The 12,988-nt window shown below is 43.5% G+C and overlaps 1 protein-coding gene across 2 annotated transcripts in view; it reads right to left on the bottom strand.

The window, feature by feature from the left end:
• Nucleotides 1-12,988, bottom strand: part of MTAP (methylthioadenosine phosphorylase) — a 49,848-nt gene that overhangs the window by 29,232 nt on the left and 7,628 nt on the right. For both annotated transcript variants that reach the window (XM_047065002.1, XM_047064993.1), the window contains exons 2-4: nucleotides 10,480-10,566; nucleotides 9,204-9,262; nucleotides 5,884-6,051 (exon numbers count right to left, since the gene is read on the bottom strand). In XM_047065002.1, coding sequence (XP_046920958.1) covers nucleotides 5,884-6,051; nucleotides 9,204-9,262; nucleotides 10,480-10,566 — 314 coding nt within the window. The remainder of the gene's footprint in view (nucleotides 1-5,883; nucleotides 6,052-9,203; nucleotides 9,263-10,479; nucleotides 10,567-12,988) is intronic.

Genomic DNA, 12,988 nt, shown 5'->3' with positions numbered 1-12,988 from the left:
ATCTTTGAGTTTTAAGTCTCTTCAACCATAAACTGAGAAAATTACACTTGTATGTGGTGAACAGGATTAAGGGATTTGTGGCACTTGGTAATAACCCCCAAATTGGGAGCTTATCAGCATTTTTAATAAGAGAAGGGCTATGAAGCGAGGCAGTAATAAGAGAACTAGGTTGTGGAGCAGAATGAGGAAACTCTCGGGAACATGGGTATAGCTGCCCCTGCTTCCTGGACAGGTGGGCAGGAAGATGGTAAAGGCTGGGCACGCAAGTAACTGGTGAGAGGGAGGGGGAAGGAACATGGTAAGTTATGCCTAATAGCTTCTGTTTTTTCATAAAGAAGTAATGCTCTCAACTAAGAGTGAAGGAGAGGGGCAGGAAGCAGTCAGGGTTTGAAACAGCTGCTCACGGGCATGGAAAAAGGGCTAAGGGAGGGCTTCCTGTGCAATCCTTTACCAGAAGCCCCATTAGTACCGATAAAAATCCACGCCATGCCCCAGAAGTTCAAAGACTGGTGATATAATGGACAGCAGAGCACACCTCAACCTCCGGGTCAGTCCTTGGCAGGGGCCCGTTCAAACAATGACCTCAAGGGGGGAAGCCCAGGGCTTTGGGAGGGGGAAATAAACTGACATAATCCCTTACCACTGTGTTTACAGCGGGACTTTCCTGATGAGTAAGCAAGCAAGCATCGCAGCCACATTACTCAAACCTTTCCCTGACGTAGTGAAAAAAGAACGCTAGGAAGAGGGAGGCTATCAACTCAAGAACCAATCCAGCACCCTCATTTTGCAGATGAGGACACTCAGTGACAAAAGAGTTTGGGGGCAAAGCCAGGGAACAATTCTGGATGTTCTCACTTCTAAGCTGGGGCTTCTCCCACTGCATTCTCCACCAGAACCTAACTGGGGGCCTCAAACGTAACAGGCTAACATGTTAACAGCATTCTGCAGAAAACATCTGGCAGTAGGAATCACACCCTCTTTTTCATCTCAAAATTTTTATTGTATTTTTCTTATTGTTTAAAAAAAAAAAGTCCTTATCTGCATAACATTCCTGATAAAAGCCACTATTAGAAAGTAAGAATCTCATCTTTGTCCTTCACAGATGTTTGCTAGCCCCAGCTCGAGATAGTTCTGATAGCTATAGCAGTTTAATGGGTCCTACTAATCTGCATCTTAAAAAACAAACAAACAAACAAAAACCAAACAAAAACTTAATAGAACGTGGGTATCTTTCCAAATAGCGTACCCACATATAGAGAATTCAATTCCTTTCAGTAACTATCAGGATTGATGGTGAAGAGAAGAAGAGTCATGTATGGAACTGCTGGAATCCTCTACCCATGTGTACCAGGCACGACATGGAGAGTCAGTAGTTCGGGGTGACAGGTATACGCTATACACACAAGGGTTTGCATCACAGAAGAACCCCCAAATTATGAATCTCGGAGCATCTCCCTTGTGAGATCCTTTTAAAGTATAAACAGCCTCTCAACAGTCTCTTAAGACAGACAGAAAGATCAAATTCCTTCCCTAGTTCAAAGGAATGACCATGGAATGACCGTCAAGGAGTGAAACAAGTCCCATTCTTAACCATGTTTTATCCCGAACTGTCAAATGACCTGTGGCTCTGACAACAAGAACCTCCATCAAGGTAGAAGAAATGGATCAATCAAACCCAGTTCCATCAGAAGGCATGAGGCACTGAAAAAACTTACTGTGGACGAACCTCCTACAAGTTCTCAGTACTTGTAGAACGCCATTTGTAACTGGTTTGTGAAAAGCGTTGTGCCTGAAGCCCAGGACCCAGAGCAAGGGAAGAGTGAAGAAACCTGTCACCATGTAGGAAGAATAGGAAAATGACAAAACCAACACATTCTTCTGGTATTTAAATTCTAGATCATCCATTTTGCTTTCCACAGCTGCCCTAATCATAAGCACAAGATATTATTTTCACTTTAAATATTTGCTAAGGCATTTCTTTGCATGTCTGAGAAAGAGATGCATGACTGCACACACTCCAAAAATACTTGGAGCCACTCCCCTCCCCACCTGTCTGCTGTCCTGCTCTCTCCATGTCAGCCACACCCAGGATTCCCCTTCTCTCAGGCCCAGGCTTTCAACTTTTCACAGGCTGGAACACAGCTGGAGAGAAAAAAATTACTTTCAGAAGACAATGAGCTTGGGGCACCTGGGTGGCTCGGTCAGTTAAGCGTCCAACTCTTGGTTTCAGCTCAGGTCACGATCTCACAGCTTGTGAGTTCGACCCCCACACGGGGCTCTGCGGTGACAGTGTGGAGCCTGCTTGGGATTCTCTCTCTCTTCTTCTCTCTCTGCTCTTCCCTAACTCATGCATCTCTCTCAAAATAAATAAATAAACTTAAAAAAAAAAAAAAGAGGACAATGAGCTTATTTTCTTAAAAGAGCTTCTAGTCCATCATACTCCTTTAAGGGTGTATTCCATTTTTAGGGTAGAAATCTAACATTTTAAAAACCACCATAAAATCAGAGCCTGCTGTCACTCTTAACCTTAATGGCCTCTAAGGTAGGCTTGGCTGATAAGCCAGGCTGGTGGTGGTTTTCTCTATGCTGGGCACTTTTTCTATGGACGGCAGAGAAAATGACATGTTTTAGTTCTGCCATCTATTAAGTAAGAATAGCCACACTACTCCTTCCTGATTCTTTATCACAAGTTTCTGTTGGGGATATTAAAACACTCCCACTTAATCCTCTGATGACCACTTTAGGACAAGGATATTTTTTCTAAGATAACGTGCCAACAAAGTGACAGCAGTAAGCAAAAATATGTTTCTAGATCAGTCCCTGTAGAAGAATCCATATGTAGTGCAGAGAGAAAGAGCCTAAGCAATGTGGGGCTCAACCTGGATTTAAGAGAGGGCAACGGGCTGCTGATTTGGCTGAGGATAAACAGAGCCAAGAGAAAACCTCATAATCCAGGGCTCCTGTCCCCGTGGCTATCACCCACTGGGTGGCTTTGCAGAATGTTGCAATTTTGTCACCCAAGCTGAGGCTGGGTGGGTGGCTACGGGAACCTCAAGCTACAAACAGCACAGCCGCTCGCTCACCATTCTGCGTCTGAGGTCATCACCCAGAGAACCCATCAGGTGCCTGCCTGAACACACCAAGGTTTACCTTAAATACACGAAGGCCATTACTCATAAGGCAAAAAGTACCGGTTCTCCTCTCCTATGACATAAACCTACTCACAGTGACTCAGGTACGTACCCAAGCTTGGTTAACTGGCCCAGCTAGTGGCAGCATTATTCAGAAACACTGTCCAATAGCAGTATAATACAAGCCACTTAGTCATTTTACGTTTTCTAACACATTAAAAAAAAAGTAAAAGAAATAAGTAAAATTAGCTGCTAGTATCTTATCTAGCCCAATAAATCCAAAATGTCATCATTGCAATATGTCATCAACATAAAACTTCAGATTTCTTCTAAATGATATTCCCTTAAGAGAAAGTCTCTTCTATTGTTACCAAATAATGTTAACTACAGACCCACCCAACCAACATGCCACAAGCACAATAATGGCACCCAAGTACTGGGAAGGGAGTACGTGCTGGATAAAAGGCACTTGCTAGACTCTGAATTTCCAAGGTAAGAGCAAGGAGTCAGGTTATCCACACTTCACATAAAAGAAAACAGGTATCAGAAGGTGTTAAGGTTACACAGCTAAGGAGTGCTACGACGGAATGAAACCACATAGAAGGGCAACGCTTGTTCTCTTTCTCTTCTCCATCACCCCAACTGCTTTCTTGAAAGAGCCAGTATGGGAAACATCTACATTTGCTATATGTGAGGAAAATATCTGGCAAACACCACAGTTACACCATCTAAGTAACAAATTAATCCAAGGCTTAATGCCCAAGTCAGACATTTCTTTCCAGCACCATCTATGATACTTAATAAATTTGGATCAGTCTGAATATGGAGTTTTATACTCTGCTATACTTTTTTTTTTAAGTAGGCCCCACACCCAATGTGGGACTTGAACTCACCACCCTGAAGTCAAGAGTCCCATGCTCTCTACTGACTGAGCTAGTCAGGCATCCCATGTACTCTGCTTTATTAAACACAAGCATATTACAGCCATTTTCTCAAGTCATTACCTCCAAGCACAGGGACTCTTGACAACCATAGAGATTTTGATCAAGAATTCCAACCTCTCTCTTCCTTCGAACGATCACGTTCATGCAATTGCTAAACAATACTGACTGGCTGGTTCAGTCGGTTAAGTGTCCGACTCTAGATTGCAACTCAGGTCATGATATCACAGTTTGTGATATCGAGCCCCGTGTCCAGCTCTGCCCTTACAGTGGAGCCTGCTTGAGATTCTCTCTCCCTCTCTGCCCCTCCCCTATTCATGCACTCACGCTCTCGCGCTCTCTCTCAAAATAAAGAAAAGAAACTTTAAAAATAAATACTCACGGAGCAACTACAGGCCATGCACTGTTTTGAGTATTAGGGATAAAAGTGGCAGATAGGGTCTTTACCCTCACATGGCCTATATTCTAGAGGGAAAGATGAATAATAAACATATGGTGTCAGGTGCTGAAAAAATGATAGGAAAAATGATACATGAAGGTCATGTAATGATTTTCGTCTACCCCCATTATTTGTTAGGTGGAGCCACATGAAACTGCTGATATTCAACCATTTCTGACCTAGAGAATGGTCAATTTCATGTAGTTCAACCTAACAGTTTCACTCCATCAGGGAATAATCAAGAATGCTTCTGATGGACTCTAACTAGAACAGATCCCTGGCAGGCAGAAGACACAGAGAACCAGACTGAATAAACTTTCCTTGCATAGAAGAGGTATGAGAGGTGTCTGGGTGTAGTAAACTCAGACAGAGCAGATGGGAAGGGAGTGATAGACACAGGTCATGGTCTGGGGACTCCAGTAGGAGCCACCAAGTGGCTTCCACTCTGCTACTTCTCCCCATCATTGACTCAAGGTGCAGAGCACAGCCACCTGTCTCCATCCAAAACACCTTGGGAGGTGGTTCTTTTCACCACGAATTGTAGGGGGGCAGGGTGCAGCAGACAGGAATCCCTAGGAGACCACCCATTCTCCCTTGTGACCTCTTTAACTATTTCTAAGTCCAGAAAAAGCCCAGGAGCTTGGCAGTCTATTACTACTGAATTTTTTTGGTAAAGGACAGTTATAAATTACTTGTGCAATTAAATACAAAGAAGTCCGTAGTTCCTGAACCAACTGATCAATCTTAACACCGTGTAAAGACAAGCAGATATCACGTGCCTGCTGGTACAACGTGGAAGGGAGGGTTCTTGCCAAGAATTTGAACCTGGTTCTTATCAGGCCTCCAGAGCTACCCACTGGTTTACAACAAACACAGGACACAGGGGAACACCCTAAGTGACACTTAAGGATGCAGTCAGTAAAATCCAGATGGGGGACACTACAGTATAACAAGAAAAAGGAAAAAAGGAGGTGGATGAAACATTATTAGCTCATGCATGTATGAGTGGACCCCCCCTCTGGACCCGTATTTGAACAAACCAACTTAACAAAAGTCTCTAAGATGGTAGAGAAGAGGGGAGCACTGTCTAGACTGCTAATACTAAGGAAATATTAAGTGATTTGCTTGTTTCTAACAGAGTCCTTATCTTTTCAAGTTACAGGCTGTAGTGAACTGATATATGGCAAAGCTGGGAACTGGTAACCGGAGAGATTCTTATTCTGTTTTGCAGATGTTTAAAACTCCCACAATGAAAAGCTTAGAGCAAGTCTGTGGGCCTGCCCTCCGCATCTCTCCCAGGTACCCACCAAACGTCCATTTGAGCTGGGAATGATCTTACATGAGCCTAAAGCATCTTCAATGATCTGCTCACCTGTCGATGAACTGATCGATAATGACGATATCACCAGGTTGAATCTCTTCCCTCAAAGAACCGCAAGCTGTGGTCACTATGACATGTGTACAGCCCTCCTCCTTCAGAGCCCAGATGTTCGCCTGGTAGTTGACTTTGGAAGGCATGATGCTATGCTGTCTCCCATGCCTGTGGGAAGAATACAGCAGACGAGTGAGCAGGGCACTCGAATACTGTCAGAATAGAAGCAGTATTTCATAGAGTTAAAATTATTCTGGGCTGCTTGAAAAACTACCAATACTACATGGAATGTTCCACCACAGAAAGGCAAAGTGTCAAGTCCAGTGTCCTTTACATGTGGTAATACAGAGGTAAGCTTTCAAGGAAGTAACCGAGCACATACAAATCTCTTGCTAGAATGACGATTAAGTTTGAGCTTTGGAGTAAAACTGCCTGGGTCCAAATCCTAGCATTGCCATTTACTACTGGGGTGATCTCATCACAGCCACTCAGCTCTCTCAGCCCAGTTTTTTTCATCTGTAAAATGGATATTACCTGCATCATAGATTGTTATTAAATATCCCTTTTATCATCCCATATTTATATTAAAAAAAAAAACTTTAATCTTTACCAACAGAATTATGTAAAACATCAAAATGCTCTGTACATAATGTCAGACTTATCAGGGAATAGCTTATCAGGGTTTTTATCCTGAGTTGACAGATGACTTCTCAGAAGGTAGAGGTTCATGAATGCCCAGAAAGTATATGCATTTTCCTAAGACTGGTCTTCAAAACACTAAAAAGATTTTCAAAAGAAAATCAAAAACCAGAAGTAGGCAAGAGGGGTGGGTGGCTCAGTTAAGTGTCTGATTTCGGGTCAGGTCATGATCTCATGGTCCATGAGTTCAAGCCCCACATAGGGGCTCTGTGCTGACAGCTCTGAGCCTGGAGCCTGCTTTGGATTCTGTGTCTCCCTTCTCTGCCCCTCCCCTGCTTACTCTCTGTCTCTCTCTCTCTCTCTCAAAAATGAATAAACATTTAAAAAAAAAAGCAGTTAGGAAACACTGCACTAGACATGCACGAGGGTGGCTTAGTTGGTAAGCATACAACTCTTGATCTCAGGGTTGTGAGTTCGAGCCCATGTTGGGTGTAGGGATTACTCAAAAGTAAAATCTTTAGGGGTGCCTGGGTGGCTCAGTCCTTAAGCATCTGACTTCGGCTCAGGTCATGACTCACGGTTCTTGAGTTCGAGCCCCACATCAGGTGAACTTGAGCCCCGCTTTGGGTGAGCCTTGCTTCTCTCTCTCTCTCTCTCTCTCTCTCTGCCCCTAGCTCACTCGTGCCTCTCACTCTCAAATAAAAATTTTTTTTAAAAAGTAAAATGAGGGGCGCCTGGGTGGCGCAGTCGGTTAAGCGTCCAACTTCAGCCAGGTCACAATCTCGCGGTCCGTGAGTTCGAGCCCCGCGTCGGGCTCTGGGCTGATGGCTCAGAGCCTGGAGCCTGTTTCCGATTCTGTGTCTCCCTCTCTCTCTGCCCCTCCCCCGTTCATGCTCTGTCTCTCTCTGTCCCCAAAATAAATAAACGTTGAAAAAAAAAAAAATTAAAAAAAAAAAGTAAAATGAAATAAAATCTTAAAAAAAAAAAAAAAAAGAAACACTACATTAGAGGGACAAATAGTTCACAGTCCAACACAATTCAGTTCAATTGGCAGTAGTATAAAAGCCTCACCATGGGGCCACACCACTAGCTGTTTTCTCTTAGAGCCTGGAAAAAATTAATCAATCCTCCTGCAATGACCACAGACCAACAAAGAATTTTGCCTGAAATCAACCCATGTAACCATCTAAACCTAAATTTAGTTTTACTGAATTCAGCAAAGTCACTTCTGTTTTAAAAATGTGGTGTGGCAGACAGGGGCACCTGGGTGGCTCAATCAGTTGGGCGTCCGACTTCAGCTCACGTCATGATCTCATGGTTTGTGAGTTTGAGCCCCGCATTGAGCTGGCTGTGTGCTGAGAGCTCACAGCCTGGAGCCTGTTTTGGATTCTGTGTCTGTCTGTCTGTCTGTCTCTCTCTCTCTCTGCCCCTCCCTGGCTCTCAAGGTCTCTCTCTCAAAAATAAGTAAACATTAAAAATATTTTTTTTTTAAAAGGGGTGTGGCAAACAGACTCTAGGGTGATCCCCGTTTTCACGCTCCACCTAATTCCCTCCTCCCTCCACTGCAGGTGGATGTGAGATTTGCTTCCAGCCAATGGGCTACACCAGAGGTGTTGGGGTCACTCTCCTGACTAGGTTTCACCTGGCCAGCATGTACTAGAGCACCCCCTCCTTCTGGCCTTGAGGAAGCAGGCTGCTATCCTATGACCTACGCCCCCGGAACTGAATTCTGCCAACAAGCACTTAAGCCTGAACGAGGACCCAGAGCTCCAAATGTTGAGAACAAGTGCTGAGTGTACCTTGTGTGACCTTGTGTGACCCTGAACACAGGAGTCAGCTAAGCTGCACCCACACTCCTGGGGCTCAGAAAGTGTGTATTGTTTTAAGTTGCTAAATTTGTGCTAATTTGTTCTACAGCAACAGAAAACTAATCTATGTAGTCTAATTTCCAACCATGTGATAAAAATGATTTGCCCCCTCTGTAATAGTGGAATAGTCCTAGCCTGGTCAAGAAAAGAGTGTGGATACCAAAGGGAACCCACTCCCTGCAAACCTAGAACTGTTACTACACCAGGGGTCGTGAATGAAGCAGTCCGCCTTATTAGAAGAAAAACAATGGGGGTGGCTGGGTGACTCAGTCAGTTGAGCGACTAACTCTTTTGATTTCAGCTCAGGTCATGATCCCAGGGTTGTGGGATCAAGTCCTGCGTCAGGCTCAAAGCTGAGCATGGAGCCTGCTTGAGATATTCTCTCTCTCTCTCTCTCTCTCTCTCTCTCTCTCCCCCTCCCTCCCTCCCTCCGCCCCTCTCCCCTGCTTACAAATACACTCTTACTCTCTAAAATAAATTTTTTAAAAAAGAAGAGAAACAACGGACATGAGAAAGCCTCTCTCCTCTTGAAGTCAGAACTGAAACCAGAAGCTTCAATTTTTGTCGGACTTGCTGTACTGCTCATTAATTACTCTAATCACTTGCCTAGTCTAAGGGGGTGGGGTGAGATCTCTGTTCTCCAGAGTCCAGATAATTTACCCCAAAACCATAAGTAGTAAATAAAGGTGACCGAGAGGCTCTGGCTCCACCAGCACATAAAAACTCAATCCTGTGTCATTACTCTCTCCAGAATTCAGGTCAAATTTAAATCTTCCTTTGGTACCAACATTCAAAAAGCTTAGAATATCTTACCTTGCAAGGAGGACGCAGTCAACATTCTTTATCTTCCCCAAAATTAAGGCATCAGAAGGCTGAACATAATGAAAGATGGTTATAACCCAGTGACGTGGATACACTCATATATAAACAATTTAAAAACTGCCACTTCCATTGTTCAACCACAAAAGGATTCATGAGAACTTGGAAGATATGCTTTTAAAGAAGTACAAGAATCTATATTTCATTAACTTAGTCACTAATACTGAGCCTTCTACAAGCACAGAAAGTCACAGGACCTGGAGAGCTGCCTTGGGTGCATGGGGTAGACCGCACTTAGCAAGAACTATTTGTAGCCAAGCGCCCCGGGGATTCTGATGTCACTTACACTGATCAAAGAGAGATGTGTCGAGGGTATTGGGCGGGTACAAGAACAGGTGCAGAAAGGAGTTCACTGTCACAGAATTTAAGGACTCGGCACTGGAACAGTTTGCCATGTTAACCAGGTCTAAGATGGTCATGGGACGACCTGAGATAATGGAGAGGAAGGTCCCGACAACTTGAAGGGGGCGGGGGGGGGTGTTAAGAAAACAGGAGACCGTGAAGTGAGCCAAGGCAAAAGCAGGACTTAGAGAACACAAGGTCAATCTATAGCCTTGGATGAAAAGGAGGACTGGGTTGAGACTGCCAGATGCAGGGATCTTACAGGACCAGGAGAACCATCGAGTTTGGAAGCAGCACTATGGAATTAGAAGGTAGACACCTCATCCTAGCTGGATGACACAAGAGCTGGAAGGACAAATAGCCTCCATGCAACAGAAAAGGAGTGTTTTATTTCCAGTTTAGTTATGCTATTGTGTTCTGCATCCTCAGGAAATCCCCCCTTTGGGCCAGGGCTTACTGAGAAGAGGCCACTTTGCATTATTTGCTACTGTGTGTCATCAGTCTGTCTCCAAAATTAGTATGGAAGACACACAGGCCCCAATTAGAAGCTGATTTGAATGCAGAGGTCTGAAGAAGTGCAGTTGCGGTCTCTGAAATGAGTATCTGGCTTCTAGAGATAAAAATTGAGAAGCTGTGTGTGCACGTTCAAAAGCCATGTTCTCAATCCTGTGAAGTCCAAGGCACTCTTAGGGACACGGTCTCAGCTGGCAGAGCCCAATGACAGGAATACTGGCCCCTCTCAGCCGGGGGCAGAGAGCCCTGTGCTGCCACGACAAAAGCAATTTAAAAAAAGTTCTTTTTAACTTAAAAACCAAGCCAGCAAGAAGAAAGGAAGAGGCCGGTATGTCTCTGCTAACTGGATATGAACCTTGCCAAATGGAGTATCCACGTATTTTTCTGTTCGTCCTTCCAAGATCTCAGGATCATCCAGGCCTGTTCCACCAATTATTCCAATCTAAAGGAGACAATAAGAAAACGACATATTTGGTCATTTTTCATTGTAAACAAAACCATTATTTCATGCAAGTTCATTTATTCATACATATATGCTCTTCACCATTCCTGCTAAGTCCTAGTTATTTTTAAAAAACTGAACATCACGGGGGGGCCTGGGTGGCTCAGTCGGTTGAGCGTCCGACTTCGGCCCAGGTCATGATCTCGCGGTCTGTGAGTTCGAGCCCCGCGTCGGGCTCTGTGCTGACAGCTCAGAGCCTGGAGAGTGTTTCAGATTCTGTGTCTCCCGCTCTCTATGATCCTCCCCCGTTCATGCTCTGTCTCTTTCTGTCTCAAAAATAAATAAACGTTAAAAAAAAAAATTAAAAAAAAAAAAAACTGAACATCACAGAAAACAATCACTCATTCAATACACATTTGACAGCCTTCTATATTCCAGAAATAACCAATGCATGGGACATATTTTGGACTATATGACATTTGTTTCTGACTATGGAAATAACAAGGTAGCATAGAAAGATACTTTAACTAGCTTAAGTTAGAAAAGCAAACCTAAAAATGAGGCGTGTGGTTCTAACCAATCTTGTTTTCTCTACTAAATGGGTTATGGAGTAAGGAATGCTCAAAAGACGGCCTGGACAGAAAATATTCTGTATCCCCATCCAGTAATGATTTCTCCTCATTATGCCATTTGATAAAGAAACAAGAAAGATTTTCTTTCCTAGGCCACTGAAATCACAGAGCTGTAAGAGATCATGATAGAAGAGTCTGAAAAAGCATAAGAAGTTAGCTTCATGTATATTTATAAAATCAAACTATCCTTCATATATATGTAAATATAAATAAGTAATGCAAGTTCTAAATTAAAAAAAATTTTTTTAAAGTTTTTTGTTTTAATGTTTATTTATTATTGAGAGAGAGAGAGAGAGAGAGAGACAGAGCATGAGCATGGGAGGGGCAGAGAGTGGGGAAGACACAGAATCCGAAGGAGGCTCCAGGCCCCGAACTGTTAGCATAGAGCCCAATGCGGGGCTCAAACTCAATACTGGCGAGATCATGACCTGAGCCGAAGCTGGATGCTTAACTGACTGAGCCACCCAGGCGCCCCTAAAATTTTTTTAATGTTTATTTATTTTTGAGAGAGAAAGAGCGAGAGGGGGAGGGACAGAAAGAGGGAGATACAGAATCCAAAGGAGGCTCCAGGCTCTGAGCTGTCAGCACAGATTCCGATGAGGGGCTCGAACTTGTAAACTGTGAGATCATGACCTGAGCCGAAGTCAGACGCTTAACTGACTGGGCCACCCAGGCACCCCAACAAGTTCTAAATTTTTTAAGTTCAAGTGTTGTATTGCATTTTCCAGAGATGAACTTATTAGTCCTTGTCTCCAGGTGCTAATCGGAGTTACAGGAACCTGATACTGCAATTCCAGAGTTAATTTAATTTGATGACTAAGAAACAGAAACAAGAATAATTACAAAGACAACTAAATATTAACTGAACAGTTAACTAAAACTTCAATGACTGAAATCATTCAGGTTCCCTGGGCTGACAGTTCCTCAAAGAGAAACAGGATTTAAATTACTGATGACAGGTTAGAGAGAGGACACTTTACTAGAAACTGAATGGAAAGTGACCTGCACGTTTTCCTTTTTTTCAACAAAAAGCTTTAAATCTATTGTCACTGGAGTAAAATTTCTACTAAATGAAAGAAAGCAGCTCCTTGAGAAAAAAATTCCAGAGCTAAGAATTAACTGAACATCTGAGTGATTTTCAGATCAAGTGACACAAGTTGACTTCTATTTAATATGTGGGAAAATGGCCACCTCTCTGGCCCACGGTTTTCTGGAAGGAAAACCAAACAGAATAAAACAACACAGGTAATTTAGTGAGATTTTACTGAAGAACTGCTAGTTACAGGATCCAGACCTTTGAAAATATCCCCCCCAACGTCCTCAAGTGGCTAAACCAGTTATTGAAGTTGGTGCCACCTTGTGGTATGTTAAAACCACAGCAGGTTACACATTCGATGCCGACCCCACATCTCTCTCGTACCTTGCTACCACGTAAGACAAAACCCACATTGCAGTTTTGAAATCAACAGAAATGTTCATTTAAGTCAGTCCATTTAAACCATGCCAATTTTGATAGAAAAAAAATTTTTTAATTCGGTTTTATATAATCCTAACCCTTCCTTTCGCTGGGCCAGGGCATCTCACATCCGGATTCAATACTGGATTCTCAGACTTGTACATACGAGACAACACAGACTTTGTTGTGAAACCACCTCGGTTTGGGGGAAGCTAGCCCAGCCTCGCAGCAGCGATGAAGAAATGCCAACCAGGGATCCTGCTGAAGTTTGGAGCCCCTGGGCCCGCTGTCAGCAGCCCCAAGCTTCAGTCCGCAGCACCCTGGCTGCATGACT

This window comes from Lynx rufus, unplaced genomic scaffold (assembly GCF_022079265.1).
Source record: "Lynx rufus isolate CCGP_SWC_20201006 ecotype Redwood Valley unplaced genomic scaffold, mLynRuf1.p SCAF_10, whole genome shotgun sequence".
Classification (NCBI taxonomy): domain Eukaryota; kingdom Metazoa; phylum Chordata; class Mammalia; order Carnivora; family Felidae; genus Lynx; species Lynx rufus.
Note: the sequence above shows the minus strand (reverse complement) of the source record. Positions and strands in the feature narration are given on the sequence as shown.